This window comes from Alligator sinensis, unplaced genomic scaffold, assembly GCF_000455745.1.
Source record: "Alligator sinensis unplaced genomic scaffold, ASM45574v1 scaffold400_1, whole genome shotgun sequence".
Classification (NCBI taxonomy): domain Eukaryota; kingdom Metazoa; phylum Chordata; order Crocodylia; family Alligatoridae; genus Alligator; species Alligator sinensis.
The window spans coordinates 1,316,801-1,337,375 of record NW_005841897.1 but is presented as its reverse complement, the minus strand read 5'-3'; the positions used below and the strand labels follow the sequence as shown (position 1 = coordinate 1,337,375).

The following is a 20,575-nucleotide window of genomic DNA, read 5'->3' as shown; positions in this document are numbered from 1 at the left end:
TTTCCTTTCCTCCAGGTAAGTGAAGGACAATGGCTCGTACAAAGCAGACCGCCCGTAAATCCACTGGGGGGAAAGCTCCACGTAAACAGCTGGCCACCAAAGCTGCCAGGAAAAGCGCTCCCTCTACTGGCGGAGTCAAGAAACCTCATCGCTACAGGTAAGGAAATGGTGGGTGGCCCTGATGACGGCCGTGCTCAACCGCCCCCGCCACTATCGTCACCAGAGACCTGGCAGGCGGCCACGTGGGCTCAAAGTTCTCCCTCTCCTTCCTCCCAGGCCGGGCACTGTCGCTCTCCGCGAGATCCGCCGTTATCAGAAGTCAACAGAGCTGCTGATCCGTAAGCTTCCCTTCCAGCGGTTGGTAAGGGAAATTGCCCAAGACTTCAAGACGGACTTGAGGTTCCAGAGTGCGGCTATCGGCGCGCTGCAGGTACTTGCGGACGGTTGCCTGGCTGCTATTTCGGTTGGGGAATTTGAGGAAGCTTGGGGAGCAGGTGCAGTCTTTCCTGAAGGCTCCTAACAAGTCTCTCCCTCTTGTGTCCTTGAAACAGGAGGCTAGTGAAGCGTATCTGGTGGGTCTCTTTGAAGATACAAACCTGTGTGCCATCCATGCCAAGAGAGTCACCATCATGCCCAAAGACATCCAGTTGGCTCGCAGGATACGGGGAGAGAGAGCTTAAGTGAAGGCAGTTTTTATGGTGTTTTGTAGTAAATTCTGTAAAATACTTTGGTTTTAATTTGTGACTTTTTTTGTAAGAAATTGTTTATAATATGTTGCATTTGTACTTAAGTCATTCCATCTTTCACTCAGGATGAATGCTCAAAGTGACTGTTCACACAAACCTCAGTGATGTGAGCCTTGTTGCTCAGAAGTGACAAGTTGCTAATATGCAGAAGGGATGGGTGATCTTTCTTGCTTCTCATGCATGTTTCTGTATGTTAATGACTTGTTGGGTAGCTAAACTTGTAAGGTACTAGAATTGATATAAATGTGTACAGGGTCCTTTTGCAATAAAACTGGTTATGACTTGATCCAAGTGTTTAACAATTGGGGCTGTTAAGTCTGACCATACATCACTGTGATAGAATGTGGACTTTTCAGAGGGTGCAACTACAAGTCTTAACCACAGTGTAACTTACAGTTTCCTAAAAAAAGAAAAAAGTAAACCTGGCAGCTATAGAATACACTATGTGCATTTATAATAGCTATTTTATATATTGTAGTGTCAACATTTTTAAATTAAATGTTTTACATTCACACGTGAGGAGTCGTGTCATTGGTGTGTCATGTGGCTAAGTAATAAGCTGGCTCTTCATTGGCTGAAGTGTTCTAGGAAGCACCTCTCTTCTGGGTTTTTTCTGTTTTTATTTGGTTTGGGTGGTGTGTTTTTGGTTTTTTTGTGTTGTATAGGAGAGTAAGGGTGTAGGACTTGGATTTGCTAACTACTAGCATAGCTTACTGCATGACTGACTAAAGGGGAAGCTTAGAGCTGTATCCTCTGGTTGCTTTTTGAAGGTCAGGGATGTTGGCTATTTTCCCCCCCCACTGTCTCTAAGCTTGAGGTAGCAAATTTTGAGATGAGTATCTTAAAGCATCAATTATGCTGAAACCTCACTAAAACTGAATATTTAAATTATTCTCAGGCTTTTAGTTCTTGTGCTCAAGGGGAGGAGGGGAAACCAGCTCAAGTATAGCTGCTCCAAGTAAGATGTGCTATGTAGCAGCCTTGAAGAATCCTTAATTTTAAGGACAAAAGAGTGGGAGGCCTATTGAAATGAAAGCTTCTACACTGAATAATGGCATGTTTGGCTTCAAGGACAATGGAATTTTTTTTAGGGGTTTTGAGGCACTTCTAAGGGAACTTAGAGCCTTTCAATTATGAGTTATGCAGCTGTGAGCAAGCTTTAATAAACAGGCAAACTTCTATTTTGGGCTCAGTTCAGGTTCAAAACCTGTCCCTGGAAAGAGGAAATGCCTTTCAAGAGTGACAATTTGCACTTAAAGCTATAAAAAGGAAAAAGTGTATAGGTATGGAGTAAATTTGAGCTATTTCTGATCTGTTCAAGGTGGTGGAGGAAGAAAAAGTAACAAAAATAAGCTTCTATGAATCTAATTAGCCACAAAGCACCATCTTAAGTTTTGCGTACATACTTAAGCTGTAGTTACCAGATGATCAACTCTAGGACTGTAGTAGTGAGACTGAAGTTATAGCTAATATTAAATCTTTTCCTTGTCAGTTATAAATAGGGTAGCCTCGTTTAAATACACAGGACATGCCTTATAACAATAAAATGGAAGCATGGAATAGCTCAAGTAATTATTCTCCACTTGATTTATTCTAAGTAAACTTTTAAAAGTTTTCAGTAAAGCTCTCCATAAAAAAGATTACATTTTAAGAACAAAATAATTTTATACAAAAGTGCAGGTTACAGCACCAGCTTTAAGAGTAACTCAAAGACATGATGCATTTGAAATATTTCCTTTCACAAGGTTAAAAAATAAAGCTCTACAGCCAGTCCATGGGGAACAGCAGGAAATAGCATCTTAGTCTTAAGACCTGAGTTGGTAGGGTCTCAAACAGCTGACAAAGTTGGGCTGTCAGGAAGGCTCCAAATCTGGGTCAGCGCCGTGCCTGGAGGAAGCTCATAGCTAGAGCCATCGCTTTCCCTTCTCATCAGACAAACCATTCAGTGTGTTTAAATCCAGCAGCTAAGGGAACAAGCATGCATTACCAATGACTCTCACAGTGGGGGCAGCACCCCCTGCTCACTTTGCCTCATCCTGTAAAACTAGTTTGGGGTACGTTACCATTTCTTACAAATAAAGCGGTTGACTGTATAGTTGTTGAAGCCATCTTGCTCTCTCGCCCTGAATCTCAGCTATTTTGCCAGAGCACCAAACTGAAATGTCCACACATCTAAGATACTTAGGGAATAACATCCTTGCACCCAGATTTCCAAAAATCAGTGCAAAAAGTTAAGCAGACAGAATATTACCATCTTGACTATTTTATTCCATTGTTAAGGGTGGTCCAATGTTTAGAGCGCTATCTAAGGACTTGCAAGAGTTAAGTTTCTGCTTCAGAACAGCCTCCTCCTGTGTGACCTCGGTAAGTCTTATTGTCTTGCTGTGCCTCAACTCCCCATCTGTAAAATGGGGATAAAAGTACTTTTCTACCTCAAGAGTGTTGTGTAAATTTATATATTAAAAATGGGGAGGCATTACAGTATTGCAGCTATATGAAACACCTCAAATACTTTCTTTGGGTATGGTAACCTTAGAATTTTTACACTTGTTTTGTAACTTACTTTTAGTCATATCTTGAAGCAAGAATCTGAACTTCCAATGGAAAAAATACTTCTTAAACACTAATCTTTTGAAATACCATTGAACATCACTGATTTAGAGATGGTGAAACACTTCAGCATATCTTCTACCCTAAAATCAAATTACCTGGTATATCTAGGATGTGCTAAAAGTTTCTTTGGTGGACATTTAAAGCTATTCCATTGTACGTACCCAAGCTAATAAAACTTCAGCAAAACACGGTGGGAGTCAGTGTCTGCACGTGGCAGATGGTGGTGGAAATTCTTCATATTCCTCTTTGTTGAACTGACATCTAAATCAGTAAAACCTTGGCTTACCGATTCTCTTGATGACTTCTTCACATTCTTCCTGAGAATTGGATTCAAACACGAGGCAGGCAAAGGTACTTTGTTCAGGCATCTCTGGTGAAACCCTGAATAAGGAAAATCCCCATCAATGGGCAAAATTCATCTTGCTAACATGGTGATACTTAAAATGGGGCTGTAGTACAGGAAGCATTACAGCCCAAGCTCACGACCTCCAATGCACCTGTCTGTGTGTGATCATCACAGCAAGGCCATGGGGTCCGTGTGGAAGTTTGGATAAATTACAGCTCTCTTGAGAGCTTGTCCCCTGGTGCAGCCTCTGCCAGACACTACCTTGACATTAAAAGTTGAATTGATAGCCCTGGTAGGTACACATGGGACCCTGGCCTGACATCCCTTTTGACCGATTGCTACACATAAGAGCTAAGCATTCCAAATCCAAATCTTTTAAAATACCTCCAAGTTTATTCTTTATTTGAGACTTGTTTAATGCTCTGTATGAAACTCTAGTTAATGAATTCAGGAGCCCAGCCACTGGAACATGACAGCCACTTTATCCACAAGTGACACTTACGCAACACAGAAGGCAAAGAGATTGCTGTTGTCCAAACGCCGACCTACACAGGAGATCTCTGGATAAGGGTAGTGGAGCAGAACCTATTGTGTAAGTCAGGAGAGAAAGATGTGATGAGAAACAAGGCTGTGACAGTGCAGGATCCTGAATCCTGTCAAATATCTATAGACCTATAGTCTGTCCACTCATTCTGGGCTTAAATGAACCACTGCAAGAATACAGCTTGAGAGACTTTCTGTAGTCCATGGAGAAGAGTCAGAGCAGCCATGAGCATACGTACGCAGCAAAACAGTTCTCATTGTCCAACACCATCATGTACAGAGGAAGCCCAGTCCAATTAATACAAACGAAACACAGATCAAAGCAAAACCACACTACACAAAGCCTGACGGGACACACATCTACGTTTGTACAAACCAAAGTGTCTTGGTAGATTTCAGCTCAACTCAACTCACCTTGGAAGAAGTTCTCTCTTGTATGAGGACTTCGGTTTCTTTCACGTCAAATAAAACTTCCTGAACAAACAGAAAACAATCACAGCTTTTTGGTGTTGCATTTAATAAAGATGTGAGCAAGACAAAAATTCACTAGGAGGTGCTATATATTATATGGAAGCCTTCCACAGCTGGTGACAAAAGGGCTAATTGGTGCAGGGTACGGTAAATGAACTTTTCTGCTGTTCAGATTTTGCTTCAAATTCAAGAGGTTGTGATGGCAAATGATCCTAGTAAGTCTAGTCTCTGCTGGAGATTTGTCAGCATCACAAAACAGCCACACGAATGTCATCTAACTGTTAGACTTTTGCTCGGGGAGCCTAGGCTGGGAACAGTGGAGGAAGCTTCAGATCTTGATGGGCAGAGGTGGGTGAGGGAAATGCTTAGGTTTTCCTGCTGGGAAACTCAGAGGCCCCAATTCAGGGGTGTAGTCCATCTTTCCACCAGCCTCTAAGGCATGTTAACCACCACCCATTTTGGTGTGGCAGCATTTTAAACCTTTACAAGCAGTAGGGCAACAGGGAATGGGGCCCCAAACAGTCATCGACTAAGGACAAATCTACAGATTTGCCAAGCTGATTAAGTGCCCTTGTGCAGATCACTGCATTTCCCCTAAACTTTTCTGTTCTGCTACCACAATTCCTTCTAGGATCTAAAATAGCTGGGGAAGCTTGTTGATCACGCCAGCCAGGACAAAATGAACCAGAAGCCAGGGTGAAAGGAAAGCATGGACAGAACTGAGCCCTTCCTACACTTACCTTACAAAGTTGTGGTGGCAGCTTCAAAAGTCGCCCTTTCCTACGTAAATGCCAAGTACGCCTGTTACCCAGACACCAGGTTTGTTGGATTGAAGCGTTAGTATTAGAGCTGGGGCTGATTCTCATTCAGACCATCTCTCTCCTTCTCCAGACACACACAGTCCATTTAAGTCCATTTACTCAGGGTCTGTTCACTGGACTCAGCCATGGGATTACTCTTCAGCACTCCTGTGGCAGTGGGGGCCAACCTTTTTGGCAGGCATGTCACAGATTAACCACACATCCTCCCCGGGTGCCACTCTAATCCCCTTTCCCTCTTTTCAAAGCTCTCATGCATGCATGTGCATGTATAAGCACACAACCCCAGTGCGTGCGTGTACACACACACACACACACACACACACACACCCTCTTTGTGCTAGACTTGGCTTCTTAGCAAATTATCGACTAAATAAATCATTGCTGTATAGCATAAACTTTTGTAAGTGGCACACCTCTGATTTAGTCTATAAGGTGCAAATTTACTCTGCTGTCTGCCTGACTTCTGATCAACAAAGCCACCTACCTCTCTTTTCTTAGCAAATGCCAGCATTGCCACTCACATACAAAAGTGGGAAACTTATCCTAGGTTCTAACAGGAATTGTGCATCCCTTTTAGCAGCTATAGTATCAAGGGATGCACAAGTGAAGGGAAAGCCAGCCCTTGCTACAATACCAAGGATGTCACGACCCTCTCCAGAAGTGACCCTAACCTATTCTAGGCTGTTTTCACTCTAACCTATGATCAGAGTGATCCATTGTTTGCAAATGGAAACACTTGAGAGAAGGATGCTTTGCCCTTAGAATTTGGGAAGTGTAAGAGCTTTTAAATGTTTCTGTGCTCTGAAATGAAAAGTCCCTCATGGTTTACACTTTTCCCAGCAGCCCCGGCCAACTGCTCTCAGCAAGGTTAGATCTGCAGAGCTCCACACTTCTCACCTAGATGCAGCTCTTCACTTCTCATGAATTAGGCAGATTGAATTGACAATGCATTTCTCCAGAGAAGAAAGACTTTGCAAATCATGGGGCCCAAAATCAGGATAGAACTTAAGCAGAAACTTAAATTGTACTAACTTGAACAAGATTTAAGAACGCACTTCAGTACTCTCCTGAAGAAGGGGCAGCAATTCTTACGGACCATAGCCCTGACAATCAGGCCACACGAGCCAGTTTTGGTATAACTCGTATAAATGGAGTGACCACTTTGAGCCTTTAGAATTTGTATCTGACTACCAGAAAGTGGACAGGGCTGGTGTGCTACTATGCAGGATCAGAGACTGAAAGGAGAAAAGGATGGAGAGGTGTGAGGAGGTCTGACAAGAAGAACCCTCAAATTAGGAGTTGTAGGGCAAATCCCTAGCTCTTAGCAGCCAGGGAAACTCAGTCAAGATAAACCCTTAAAAAGACACCCACGCATCATCCATCTCTGCCCCAAAATAATGCCAGCCCCTCATCTCTCATTCTTTCAAGGTCACAGCTGGGAACTTACCTGGGGTGGTAAGTGCTGTTCTAACACCGTGGGTATACCCTGGTCTAACACCTCTTTGCCGCCATACTGAAAACAGATTGGGGGAAAATATTAAAACATTGAACATGCTCAGAAAAACAGGAACCTTCTTCATCAGTCCATGGGATTCACATCCTTACCTTTCCTACATTGGCTTGGCCCAGGTAGCGCAGGTTGTACAGCAGCCTGGGGAGAAAGGGGTTAACAGCATTAGGCTGGGAGCCTGTAGACCGCTCCACCGTTGTTACTGATGGAGGTTTTGTGCTGTGGCCCAACATGCACCAGTCCTGCTCTCCCCCTTGATGGGTGCCCACATTGGTTACTTGCTGCCACCTTGCGCTGCATTCATTGGTCCCATCAGGCCCTACCTGCCCCCCTGCAGGCACCGGTCCTCCTTCTCCTCTTTGCATCTGTGCTCATACTGGAACTGGAAGCCGGAAACTTTCTCCCTCAGGACTTTCAGGTAGGGCAACAAGGGTTTGTACATCCCTCCGTCGTGCCACTTCCACCGGATTAAGCGGAAGTGGAGTGGCTTGCCTTTCAGCTTCTGTAGCACCGCCCCTGCCTGAATGAGAGGGGAGAACCAGGGTGTCCATTGGCAAGGGCACCTCAGTTCCTTCCCATGGTGCGTGCACAAGAGCTGGGCGCACTATAGGCAGCCCGTGTCACTGCCTGCCCCTTCCTCTGCCTTGGAGCTGTCCACAAGCCACCGACAAACCATTCTCCCACCTCAGCTGCTCACTGAGCTCAGGGTACTGCTTGGGGCTTCTGTACTGCACTAACACCAGATGCCAGTCCACCTCCAGTGCTCTCTCACGAGCAGGCTCTCACTTCAAGTGGGACTAAGTGGCCCAGGGGCCCTAAAGGGAAGGAGTTGGCCTGTACTTCTCACCTGCCCGTTGTATGCATTCCTCAGTGAGACGCCATTGATCTCATCGATGACATCGCCAGCCAGCACCACCTCGTCCACCTCCGCCTGGCTCTCAGGAAGCATCTCTATGACAAAGATCCGACCTTCCAAGTACCTGAAGACACCGAGATGCAGAATTCAGCCTGATGGACTAGATGAAAACATCCCAGGAGTCCTCTGGCTAGAGAAATACTTTGGGGACTCTAGCTTCCTTGGCCTAAAATCAAGGCTTGATCCATCTCAGCCAGTTCCCTCAAAGGAGGATGTGAGGAGCACCTTCAGACCATGCTGGTTTGGAATCTAAACCACGTGACAAGGCCAGCGAGGTAGTCACAGTGGGAATAACCAGAGAACTCAGTCAAGTATCTGGAGCCCACCTACCATGGGACGACAATGCCATCCCCTCCCATGCAGGAGTCTTCTACTCTCCTGACATCACCAGGGCCAGCACCATCACAATATGCCTTGCAAAATCAACAGGAGAAAGCCCCTCACCAGTCTGGACTCAAACTCTCTGTGCATCTGACCAGGAAGATGATAAACCATCATTACTCATGTTTTCTGATGGGCAAATGAAATATAATTCTTGGCCCCAGTGGCATGAGAAAGAAGAACTAAGAAGAATAAAGCTTGAGGTAATGCAAGAGAAGGGAAGACTACAGTTTCCAGCAGCTTCAGATATACCAGTTGTAAAATGGGCTTTGGGCTGCTCATGGGCAGGGGAAGGGAGGAGGAAAGCTGGTGTCTTACCTGAGTACCATCCCCAGTTCTCTGCAGGGTACGGTTTCATAGGTTACACACACCTGGAACACAACAACCATCCATCCAGCAATGCCTCCACAGTGCTCAAGAAATTCCCTCAGAAAAGCTGAAAGGGACAGGGGGAAGGGGATGGGAAGGGGGCATTTTGCCCCTGTTAAAATTGAGGTAACTGAGAGGTACCAGACTGGGACCCGTGGTGCCCAATGTCAATCTTCTATCGACATAAGAGGCACAGCAAAAGCACACATTTTCCCATAGAGACCCATGATGGGTCCTAAAGAACTCTTTCCAGAATCTGCTAGGCTCTAACCTAAGATACCTCCTCTAAGGTTATTCAGTCCTTGGGTTCTCTGCTGAAGCTGCCAACAAGGGCACCAACCATGGGTATGTTTTTTGAGGCAGATGCCATCCCACTAGAGACTGGACTGAAGTCAAACTCATGTATTCTGCCTAGGCCGTCGCCACCCCGTCCGACACTCATCGCTGGCTAATTTGAGCTGGGAACAGAGAAGGGATCAGTTCCAGGTTCCACTGATAACCTCTTGAGCCATCTGCTTATGGGAAGGCAACTTTCCATCTGTCCATCTGTATCCACACAGGCATCCACCACAGGTCTCTAAGCTGGGGCTCAGGCAAGGCCAGAGCAGACCCTAGAAAGACAAATCTGCCTGTCTTGAGACGAGTGATCAAAAAGTCATACAACCTGCTTGTAAATTGGTTTCTCCCTGCCCCATCAGTATGAAAATAAAGTCACTGGGAAGTGTTCATCCTCCCCAGTCACACCAGGGGCATTCAGAAACACTTCATCATATCACATCATTTAAGGGGAACAGGGAACCTGAAATGCAGTCAGTTTGGTCATTAGCAATTTATGGCCACGAACTGTAAGTGAAACCCTAAGCCCCTTGTAATCAAAGAGTTTTGCCTTGGGCTTCAGTGGAGCCAGGATTTCACTCTGTAGTGAATTACACAGCAAATAGCATGGGACACAGGCCTGATCAAAGTGGCCCCGCACTTAGGTCTTGCAAAATAATAATAAAAATGGATTAATAGAATGAATTTAAGACTATCCAATGGAAAAGGGGGAGTCTTTTTCTGTTTCTTAAAGACTAATGCTTTCCTGCAGGTTCATGGCTTCCTACCCCCAAAACACAAATGGAAAATTGAGTGAATAGGAACAAGAATGGAACTCAAAAGGTCTAATTACACTGTCCAAGCCCAAAGAAAAGCAGAGTATGACAGCAACAGTAACAATAATGGAAAGGAGCTCACATTTTACAGAAGCCTCAAAGAATTGTAATTTACATGGTAAGTAATTCAGGGCCCAGTCTTGCAAAAATTTAGTTGCCACCTAATTTTTGACCATGAACAGCCCTTCAGATCACTCTTGGCAACAGAGTTACTCAGGTGAGTAAGTGTTACCACAATTGGGCTTACATTAAGGAATAAAATAATGGGCTAGATGCTTAGTCCATGGAAGCAGATGCAGCTCCGCTGGCTTCAATGGAATGATGCAGTTTTGTACCAGCTGCACACCCAGCCCTATGATTTTTAACTTGACTGCATCTCTTGTAACTTTACCCATTTATTCTGAGTATTCAGCATGGGGCCACAGCAGGTAGGAGGAGGAAGAATAACATCTTGAATCCTGCACTGGGAGGAGTCAGGAGAAAGAAAGGAAGGAAGTCTTACCGGCAGCAACCAGCTTTCATCCAAGAAACTGGAATTCTGCAAACAAAGCACAGCAGTTGGACTTCAGCAAGGAGGCAGCAAAGAAAGGGAGAAAGACCTCTAGACATTTAGTTCCATTAGGCCCACAGAGCTGTATTAAAGCTGCCACCCAGAACAATTTATTGCTGTACCTGCAGATCCAAGGAGAAATTCATCTCTGTCACCACCAGCATCAGTGAGAGGAAGGGCTCTGTGAGGGGGGAACCAAGAGCCAACATTACTGCCAGGCCTCTCGACAGCCATACATTCCATTATGCCCTTCTCCCGGGGACACTCGAGAGGCTCAGATAATCAAAGCCATTTTCAGTGGAATTAAACAGGGAGGACATGACCCTGATGTGGGGACAGGGAGTTTAGATCCTCAGGGCTGTGCTGGATATCTTGCAGTCATAGATCTCCAACAGCTTTGTAAATGTCAGTGGTGATGTAACCCCTATGAGAGGATGATCTCAATTTTAGAGGGATGGAAACAAAGCAGGGAGGTGCTGCTGGGTAAGATGGTCTCCCCACATATGATCCATCGCAGGGTCAGGGCTTAAGGCTGCCTAGGAAAGCTGCAAAGTCAGGAGCAGCATCTAGGTTTCTTCAAGAGTCTCATTACTGCTCTACTGTATGTGCCCTGTGTCAAGCAGTCGCAGACTCCTGGGATGAGTCAGTACTAGGTGGCTATTGGGATTGTAGCGGGACAAGAAGGTATTTCCCAACCCCTTGCTTTCCCCCCAGCTCCCTTAAGAGTGCCATGTAGGCTAAACTGAGATGGCGACTCCAACCAAAACCTAAGAGCAAACAACCTCAACCAGCAGTGCTACGTAGCAACAGAAAAATGGCTGATCAGAAGCACTCCAGATGAGGCATGGAACAGCTTCCACACCTGCATTTTGAAAGGCTGATTTTTCCCCACCCCACTGGCTGTGCTGCTCAACAGTCCTGCAGCTGTGTGGCCCAGCATGCAATTCACAGGCCTCACCGATACCCATAGTGTTGATCCAATCATGTCCTTGGTGATACAGAGACTTCTAGTGTAGGTAAGGTGCTGGTAGTTGCTGGGATTTTTGCCCTGGTACTCTTTAGGCAAGCTCCAAACAAGGTTAAACACCACAGAAAACACTGCAGGAGCCTCATTTCAATACTACTGATGGAACTGCACAAGGTGGGTGATGTTAGCTAAAGAAAGCCTATAACCTAGGCCAGACACTGCCATCCATAGCTCAACCAATTCAATGAGGTTCCTTCCATGGACTTCAATGGGCTCCGAGTCAGGACCCCAGAAAACGCCCCTCACAAGCAGCTTTCTGCCTGGTCTGTCTCAATTCTAAGTCTGCTCTTTCTCTCTGATACAGCTACAGCTTTAGCACCGAAGGGGACTCATGACTACACTACACTACAAGTCCAGGGTGATTTATAAGCCACCAAGGTAGCATTTTAACTCAAGTTATTTATCATAATCAAAAGATTAAAGGCTTTCACCCTGCCCCGATCCTCCTGGGAAAACAGTTGCAGATGGAGCCACACAGTATGTCGGAAGCAATGCAGCTAGTTATGAGAGCAGGGAAAGCATTCCAGTTCTGACACTTGCAGGAGATCAGCAGGGGCTGGGCTGTTAAGAGTCACCCCCAGAGACATCCGACAGCTTGAAGCTCACTTGGAAAAATGCTCCCATTAAAAGGAAATCAAAATAAATCACACTTTAAAAAATCCAGTGTTTCTCCTTCTCAGGGCAAGAAACCACCAGAGCATCCAGTTCAGTGTGAATCACACACACCTACATTTCTTATTCTACCACTGAGGTAGTTTACTTAGATTTTACCACTTAGTTCTGCTGGGGGTGGGGTGGGGGGAAACCACCTAGGAAATTAGCTTTCTACTCTGCACCATCATAATGTAACATCTGGGCTGCAAATGGTACAGTGGAAGACGCAACAACTGCTTTATTGAGAGAGGCAAGGATTTTTTTTTTGGTTGATATATTTTATTGAACCAACTGCATCTTTGGGCTGAAGTTAAACAGAAGGTATCAACCCCAAAATCCTTGCTTCTCACGTGATTCCTGGACCGTCACTACTACAATGCCACTCTAATACTATCATAACATGGAAGAGGGATCATGATGTTATTTATATGAATATGCAATTTTGCACAATTAAAAAAATAAACAAGACTTAGCATCTGAATAAGACGATGATTTTTTTTTCACATTACAATGGTGCTTAAAGAGCTCATCCAGAACCGAGATCCAGTTGTGTTAGGTTTTATCCTAAGGAGTCTGCAATCTAGCAGGCAACGGTATGAGAAGGGAGGTATTAGGAACTGCATTGTTACAGATTAGAAATTAAAGACTAGAGAGATCATGAAATATACCCAAAGGTCACACAGGAAAGTCAGTGACAGATCATAGAAGCCATCTCTCCCGAGTCCCAACATCCTTTAAAAGACATCATTTTCTTATAATCATCCCTTGCCAAGCTTATTTTTTAATGAAATGGGCCAAATGTATTCTCTGCTGCAAACAGCACTGTCACCAATGAAGTACCGTCAGGATTAGGTTCAATCCTGGCCACAAAAGCTACATTTCATCCTTTGAAGGGCTTCCATCTTAAAGTCCTTCTCCAGATAAAATTCTCCATAAGTGGAATAAGAAAGCACTGTAGGATGGACCCGTGGTAAACTTATGAGCAGGTTTACATACTTAGTGGGGTTAGTATTGTTGTGGATGTGACGGTAGATGTGAGGAAATATATGAGCAGCAAGGAGTTTTTTGTGATCTCTTTTATTTGAAGAACTGTAGAGTTGGAAGAGAGGTTAGACAAGCTATTAGGCAGAAAATGCCCTTTGTCAGGTTAGGTCAGGTCATGTGTGGGTGTGTAATATATATATTTATTTAATATAATATGCCCTTATATTATAGTTCAGAAACTATATAAATGGTAGGTTTTATTCCAGGTGACTGCACTGCACAGGTAGGCTTCATAGCCTAGATGTGATTTTGCTTTTAGACCTAGATATCAACTTGTTTTAAAGGACATTACTGAATATTGCAGGAAGTCTCCACCTTACCCATGAAATCTTCATTTCCCAGGACTGAGGTCACAGGATCATAAAACTGAAACATATTTAAAAACTTATTTAGCGGCATGCCAAGACTCAAGAAAACTTGCCCCAAACTGGTCCAACATACTGCATTTTAAAACACATCCATTATGCACAAAGTGGAGAATGAACCCGTGCTCATTTGCAAAAACGGATTTACCTTAGAACAGGGGTGGGCAAGATGGGGCCCGCGGGTCGGATGCGGCCCGCCAGGGCTTTTTATCTGGCTCACAGGGCCCCCCCAAAATTTTGAAAATTAATAGTAATCTGCCCCTGGCTGCCTGTCATGTGGCCCTTGATGGCTTGCCAAAACTCAGTAAGCAGCCCTCCGCCAGAAATAATTGCCCTCCCCTGCCTTAGAAGCATAGAGGCTTATTTAAAACCTATTTGAACTCCTTCCCATAAGCCAACGGCTCTCAACCTTTTTTGCAGTTCAGGTCGCCCCTCCATAACTTTTTTGAACTTGGCAACATCCTGGTTAAGAACCACTGTTGTGCTACCTCAGTTTATCTCTGTGGTTGGAATTAGAAGCCCAGATTTTCAAAAAACACTGTGGGATGACAGAGGGTGGGGAAGCTTGTGAGATGACAAAAGGTGTGGACACATAGCACGTTTCCTACATGCAGCAGACATATGATGTGGCATCTGACTACAGAGTAAGCCATTTAAAACCAGGGTGCAGCTATCCTCTTGAAAAACACAACCTCACTTTACTATGGAGTAAAAACTAGAACGGGTCGTGGGTCTGCTCAGTTCTATTCCGGGGTAGCTGTTGGCTCAGTGAGAACTGGCCTCCGCCCCTAGGGACCAGGTGCTGTAATAGCATCTATAGCAGCATCCAGCTTGGGAGAGCTGCTCATGTGAGTAAATTTACTGCCAATGAAAATCCAGGGTCAACTGTTCCGTAGTGATGGTGCTGTGTATCCTGCACCCTAAGTTCATCCAGAGTGGTTCCCCCCACCCCCTGCTTTTATGCCGAAAGCTCTTCTGACCTCTGGCAGCTTAGAAGACCGAGACAGCTGCCGAACAGCAGTCGCTAGTAACTTTCCATTTAAAGCCAAGCGCAGGAAATACCGGCCTCGTCCCTGCGCTGTCAGCACCTTCTCGCAGGAACTGGCTCTCTCTATTACAATGGACAGGGGAGTTACCCTATAAGCAGACAGAGGGGGAAAAAACAGTTAACTCTCAGCACTTGCTCATTTTCATGTACAGCAGCACCTGCCACTGAGGAATGACCAGTTCCCAGACCTTGGTCCCCTAGGAAAGGGCCCTGTTCTCACCCCTGGGCTTCCCTTCCAGGAGACAGTCAGTATCCATCATGCCACTGCTGAAGCAGCTGGGCAGATTCTGGGACACAACCAAGCTCTCTGGGGTGGTTTGCCGAGACCGCTCACCTGCTGGCAGTATCCTGCTGAGGAAGCTGTTCTAGCCAGTGCCAATAATCCCGTCTCCTGAAGCCCAAGACTGGCTCTGCAGGAGAGAGAGAGAGAAGAGGGGTTCGTTTAGAAAGACTCTCCGACAGGAAGCTCAGGAGAACGCTTTCTTCTGAGAGGCTGTAAAGAGAGAGGCCCACGGTCTTCATGACCTTCTCCAACCAACACAAACCACTTCAGCCTTGTCGGGTCTGAGCTCTACTCATCCTCTGCTGATACAGGCACCACAGGCATGAGCTTATGCCAATTCGCCCTCTGCCATCCCCTCCCCATCCTCCACAGAGCAGCACCAGCTACTCACGCTTCATTCCTTTCCGAAGGATCATTTCCAGGATCTCGCAGAAGGAGGTGAGGTGTGGCGAGGCATCTGTGTATGGGCTGTTCCCCTCCTTCAGGCTCAGGATGCACACTGTGAGGACACAAGGGCAGGCAGAGGGCTTTAGGGCACCTGTCTACCATCAGCCCCTCAAGGGACTGGTATGATAGCTACATGAGAGCTTACAGATTGAATCAGCACCCAGTCTGCTAGATGCCAGGTGGAAGAACCATGCGTCAACAGGCCAGGTACAAGGTCAAACCATTTGCCCAGCCCTTATAGGGATAAGGTCAAATAAGACACTGAGAAGAAAGAGAACTCACTCTTCTTTTCAGTCTTACTCAAGGGGGTCAGAGCCAATAGGCCACTGTTACACTTTGGGCAAGTGTCTTAAATGCTGGGCCTAAGCCTCTCTGTATGTAAGAGGCGGGATAACAATGCTTGCCCCTTTCTAGAGGTGTTACATAGATTGCCTAATATATATATAAAATGCATTGAGGACATGAAGCCCTAGAACAGTGTTCACAAATGGCCCAGTCCTGAGAAAGACCACGCTAACTCAACTCTCCTTGATTTCAGGGAGAAGCAAGATTTGCCTGGTGATATCTTGTATTGGACCAGCTATATAGCTGGGAGAGATGTCAGACCAGCTTTTGAGCATAAAATCCCTTCCCTACAACACCAGTACTCGACTTCAGGGGCTGCGGAGAATACTTGATATCCAACAGGACTGGGTACAACAGCTGGCCTCCATTTCACCTTCTCTGCTGGAGGGAGGTGGGCATGTCAGCATCAGCAGCTTTATTTCAGTCATCCCCTTTCTGTCAAGTCACTCAGGCTTGAAGGGTAAGCCCTGTTACCATCTGGAGAGCTGGATCGCAGCAGGCTGAAGAGGCTGAGAGGACTTTCCCCAGGGAAGAAGGGATGCTTTGATCACTGCCCAAGACCGAACTCAAGCTGCCCTGCTGGAGAAGAGCCTTCTTTCCTTCATATTGGTGCTTGTCCCTTGACCACCAGATTTTATAAAGCCAGCTGCAGTTTCCTCTTACCTATTATGTCACTAGAAGCCAGGTGGTGCCAAGAAAGCTAAAGCCTTGCTGCTGCTTCCACTTTTACGCCACAACGTGTGCACAAAAAGCAAACAAGTAGCAAAAGTTGTATCGCACAGGCCTCTGTTGCTGTCACCTCTCACTTCCTCAAAACTATTTTACTCCCCACATCTCATCCTCCTTCGCCACGTTGTATCTGAATCAGACAGCAAATTCTTCAGTGCTGGGGCAGCTTTTACACTGGATCTGTCAAGCAATGCTGTACGCCAGTAGCCTTCAAAAAGTCTCCTCCCCACCTCTTTGACTCCTCCTGAACAGGCACCTACAGGCAGCCCCAGTCACCTAAGAAAAGGGAGTGACTCTCTCTCTCTCTCTCTCTCTCTCTCTCTCACACACACACACACACACACACACACACACACACACAGTGAAAAGCCACTTAAGTTCAGCTTGAGCAGAATAACCTGCTGGTATCACAATACAATAGGTTGGGCTTCTACAAACATTGATTCACCCTTTCAGGACTCTAGTGCTGCCCTTCCATCGCACAGGCCCCAGGCCCCAGATCCACATGCAGTGAATCTGGGTTTCCAAACTACCCCGAAATGTAGAAGACGGAGACCAGGTTTGCCATGCACCCCAGACAGGACACTTTCTTAGAGACTACACATTTTCGGGACCTGCCGTCCAGTGGGCAGGTTCCTAAGGAAGGGAACAGAGCAGGTGTAGTACTAATGATGCAGGGTGGAACCGTCGCTCCTTGGAAGAGAACCAGACACCATATTCTGAAAGGAAAGCAACCTGGGGTAGCTGTGACGGGGAATCATTGCAGCCTGCCTGATAGGAGGAAAACACTTTGCCTTGTCCAGAACCTGGATCGGGGGATGTGTTAGGGACCTAGCTCCGTGCTCACCTGTGCTCAGGGCCAGCAGCTCAAAACCTCTAAAAGCCTCTAAAAGCTCCAGGGCCCCTTCGAATTTCATAGGGAGCCCGTGCAGGCCACAGCAGACACCAGGTGGGTCAGCACACTGGCTGCTCCACACGCCCTGGGTGTATGCGGAGCCAGGAAGCTGGTGTTGGCCTGCTTCAGATCACGCAGGGGCAGGTGTGTACAGCACACAGAGGTGTGTCTGCTGCGCCCTTCCCATGTTATTACCCTTCTTATATGCTGCACTGGGCCAACTGCCCTTCGGGGCTGAAAGACAGCCTCCACCAGGGGTGCACGGGGGGGCCCCAAGAGCACGGGGAGAAGACGACACTCTCCCCAGCTGGGGGGTCCCCAGAGCATCCCCAGCACTGGGCTGTCCCCGCAGCCTCCCCCCGCTGAGCTGACATCACAAAGCCAGGCTGTCGTGTCGCCACGGCACTGCGGGCCCCAGAAGCCAAGCCCAGGATGTGGCCCATGCCCCTCCATCACCTTGCAGGGGGCCTGCGCCCATTCTGCCCCTGCCCCCAAACCAGGGGCAGGTGAGCTGAGCACCTGCTGCGGGACACAGACGCTCCAGGGCCGCCCAGCCCTGCGGACAGCATCACCCCCAGCCCAGGCCCCTGCAGCAGGGGTGCAGGCAGGGCCCCAGGCCCCCCCTCCCGCCTCTCACCTTTCAGGGCGCCCAGCAGCTGCTCCCTGCCCGCCATGCCGCCAGCGCACTGCCGGCGCCCGCCGCCAGCACGCGGCGACACACTGGGCCGTACCACCCGTCTGCCGCGCGGGGGGGGGAAGGGACCCCCCCGGGCTGGACGTACGGCGCATCCCCAGCCCTCGGGGAGCTGGGGCGGGGCCCCTCCACGGCTCTCCGGGTGGGGGGAAGGGGCTTGTCTGCCTGGCCGGGGTGAGTCTTGGGAGACTGAGCAGTCGTCCCCCCCCGCGCAGGAAGTGGGCTGCTCCGCAGCTGTGGAATGTTGTGGGGGGGTTGCAACCAGGCAGCCCCAGCGCACTGCGCGCTTCAGGCGTGGAGCAGGGGGCGACCTCTGGGGGGGGGCGGGGCTCAGCCGCGCCGGGGACCCCGTTTCAGAAGCTCCTTGGCTTGCTGCCGCGCTCCCCCCTTGCAGAGGGGTCACTCGGGCCGGGCCAGCCTTCATCTCCTGCACTCCCGGCTCATCCCCTCAGCCTTTAAAGCAGGGGCTCTCAACCCATTTGCACATGCGGCTCTCCGGATTAGGTGGGGGCCGCCCCCAGCTTACTTCCATGAAAACAAAATGTTTTAAATAGGACGTCGCATGGGTTGCAGCCACGCACTGACCCAGCTGCACAAGTTGAGAACCGCGGTTGTAAAGGATCAGGAGCCCGGGTGAGAATCACTGAACTAGCAAACTAACTACCCCTACTGAAGGGTCACCCCCAGCTTCTAAACTAGGGAGTGTCTCTGAAGGATAGCTGTTATCGCTACACCACAGCCGTGTTTTTCTTGCAGTCCCTGCTAAATGCCCCGGCCCCGGCAAAGGGCTACAACCTTCAGCCAGTTACATTGCCTTAAACTACTGGAAAAAGACACAGACAAAGTCATGCATCATCATGAACCAGGCCAAAGCAGAGGGGCTGCGATGAAGACCAGCACCAGGACAATCAAGGCACGACGGTGAGAACGAGCCAGATTGTCACCCAGTGAAACACACTAGCCTGTTATCTGGGAGAGGAGAATGGGATTTTTTTTTTTTTTTTTTAAATGGCCTCACCTTGAGTGCAGTGATATGGCCTCAAAACCAGACAGGTGAGTGCTATGAACCCCCCCCTAACTGTTGCATAGATTAAATGGATCAGATCATAGGATGACACATTGTATTTGGCTGGTGACAGGTAGGGAATACGGGTGGTTGCCCTTCCAGCTGAAACTGCTCTGCATAGCACCCTTCATGCAACCTCAGACAACCTTATATCATGTTTATAAATGAAATGATTAGACAGTGCTAGAGTTAACTACCAAACAGAGATATCAGCAGGCAGCTATGTATCAAGCTGAGAAATATTGCTATATGCCTACTCGTTCTACCTAGACAAAAGTTTGGCCTCGCATTCAAAAATCTGAGGACACATCACTTAACATGATCCTCCAGACACTTGTAATGGAGTGATGGGAATATAATGAAGATGCAGCCTAGTAGCAGCTGTTCAAAAGGTCTCTTCTTCAGCAGTATATAGTGTGCATAAGCACAGTCTTGATCATTTCTAATTTACAGGCCAACAACCTATTTGGCTGATGCATGTTCTGGGAAGCTGGTAGTTTAGTTTAATCAACAGCCACCAAATCAGGAGTTAAAAATAAAGGTTTAATTATTCACAATCTAAAGTTCAAACAATTTATCTCAAGACCTCAAAGTCCTCATTCATGAGATATGATGCTAATACCTAGCTACTTAAGAGGATTATTATGAGGGTCAATCAGTTAATAGACCACATACTACCTTTCTGGAGAGAAATACATGGAAGAACATATCTGTGCTGGAAAGCTCACAAAGAACTTCCTCTCCCCACCAAAAAAACCCCCAACAAACTACTCAGGTGGTCTAATAAAAAGATATCACATTTACCCAAAGAACCTTGTCTGGAAGAACACACAAACCCCAAGAGCTGGTACTGACAGAGTTAAAAGCACAACTACCTAGCATGTGAAAAGGCACAGGTGCCAATCAGCTCAGTATAGATAAATGGAGAGAGTCCCAGTGAGCAAGGAAAGGAAATATAGCATGACTATTAGATTAATTCTCTCAAAAATGCTTTGGGGAAAAAAAAGAGTTTTTTCCCCACTTTCATTAAAAAAAATGTTTGCATTTCTATAGAAGGAACAAAAAACAAACAAAAAATCTAGCAATTTTTTTTAAAGATCCTGAATAATGAAAAATACTCTTTTAACCAACCCCCCAAAATGTTGATCATCAATCAAGCTTCTCCCCTACCTACCTCCCTGCCAGAATAATAGAAAAAAAAATTGAGCACAACCTATTTTAACTGTTCATCCTCCTCCAATGGCTGATAAACCACTGGATCAGGCCAAGCTGCTTCACATACAGCTCTGCGGATCTGGAGATCCCCCGCAGTTGGCTCTGCTCTCTAAAGGCTGGATTACGGAGTCGCCAGCATTGACTCAGTCCCGCTAGTGTTAGCACCACGAGGAACCCTAGTGTAGATAAATTATCTGCACCCACAGGGGTAGGTTTTCACACTGTCACAGGGGTCCACCTATACCAATTGGGGAGGTAGCTGACAACACTAGAATAATAAAAAAAGCTAAGGGACGTTTGCAAACTTCCCACAGCTATGCCGGGTCTGAAAGGAGCCGTAGGAACA

General features: G+C 47.0%; 2 protein-coding genes across 4 annotated transcripts; one reads left to right on the top strand and one right to left on the bottom strand.

The window, feature by feature from the left end:
• Nucleotides 1-8: 8 nt before the first annotated feature.
• On the top strand, nucleotides 9-1,260 carry LOC102379998 (histone H3.3). Its single transcript, XM_006018279.3, has 3 exons — nucleotides 9-157; nucleotides 277-430; nucleotides 552-1,260. The coding sequence occupies exons 1-3, from the start codon at nucleotides 30-32 to the stop codon at nucleotides 678-680; spliced, it is 411 nt and encodes a 136-aa protein (XP_006018341.1). The 5' UTR covers nucleotides 9-29; the 3' UTR covers nucleotides 681-1,260.
• A 1,055-nt stretch (nucleotides 1,261-2,315) lies between these two features.
• LOC102379580 lies at nucleotides 2,316-20,378 on the bottom strand. 3 transcript variants are annotated; one of them, XM_006018277.3, is made up of 16 exons: nucleotides 20,228-20,378; nucleotides 15,230-15,337; nucleotides 14,890-14,965; nucleotides 14,488-14,644; nucleotides 13,463-13,508; nucleotides 10,540-10,598; nucleotides 10,370-10,405; nucleotides 8,666-8,718; nucleotides 7,898-8,030; nucleotides 7,374-7,570; nucleotides 7,146-7,191; nucleotides 6,988-7,053; nucleotides 4,663-4,722; nucleotides 4,208-4,290; nucleotides 3,646-3,740; nucleotides 2,316-3,147 (listed from the first exon to the last, which is right to left on the bottom strand). In XM_006018277.3, the coding sequence occupies exons 2-16, from the start codon at nucleotides 15,252-15,254 to the stop codon at nucleotides 3,011-3,013; spliced, it is 1,269 nt and encodes a 422-aa protein (XP_006018339.2). In that variant the 5' UTR covers nucleotides 15,255-15,337; nucleotides 20,228-20,378; the 3' UTR covers nucleotides 2,316-3,010. The 3 variants fall into 3 exon arrangements, with proteins under 3 accessions (XP_006018339.2, XP_025053243.1, XP_025053244.1); XM_025197458.1 differs by lacking the exon at nucleotides 20,228-20,378 and adding an exon at nucleotides 17,892-18,114; XM_025197459.1 differs by lacking the exon at nucleotides 20,228-20,378 and adding an exon at nucleotides 16,294-16,667.
• Between the last annotated feature and the right edge of the window lie 197 nt (nucleotides 20,379-20,575).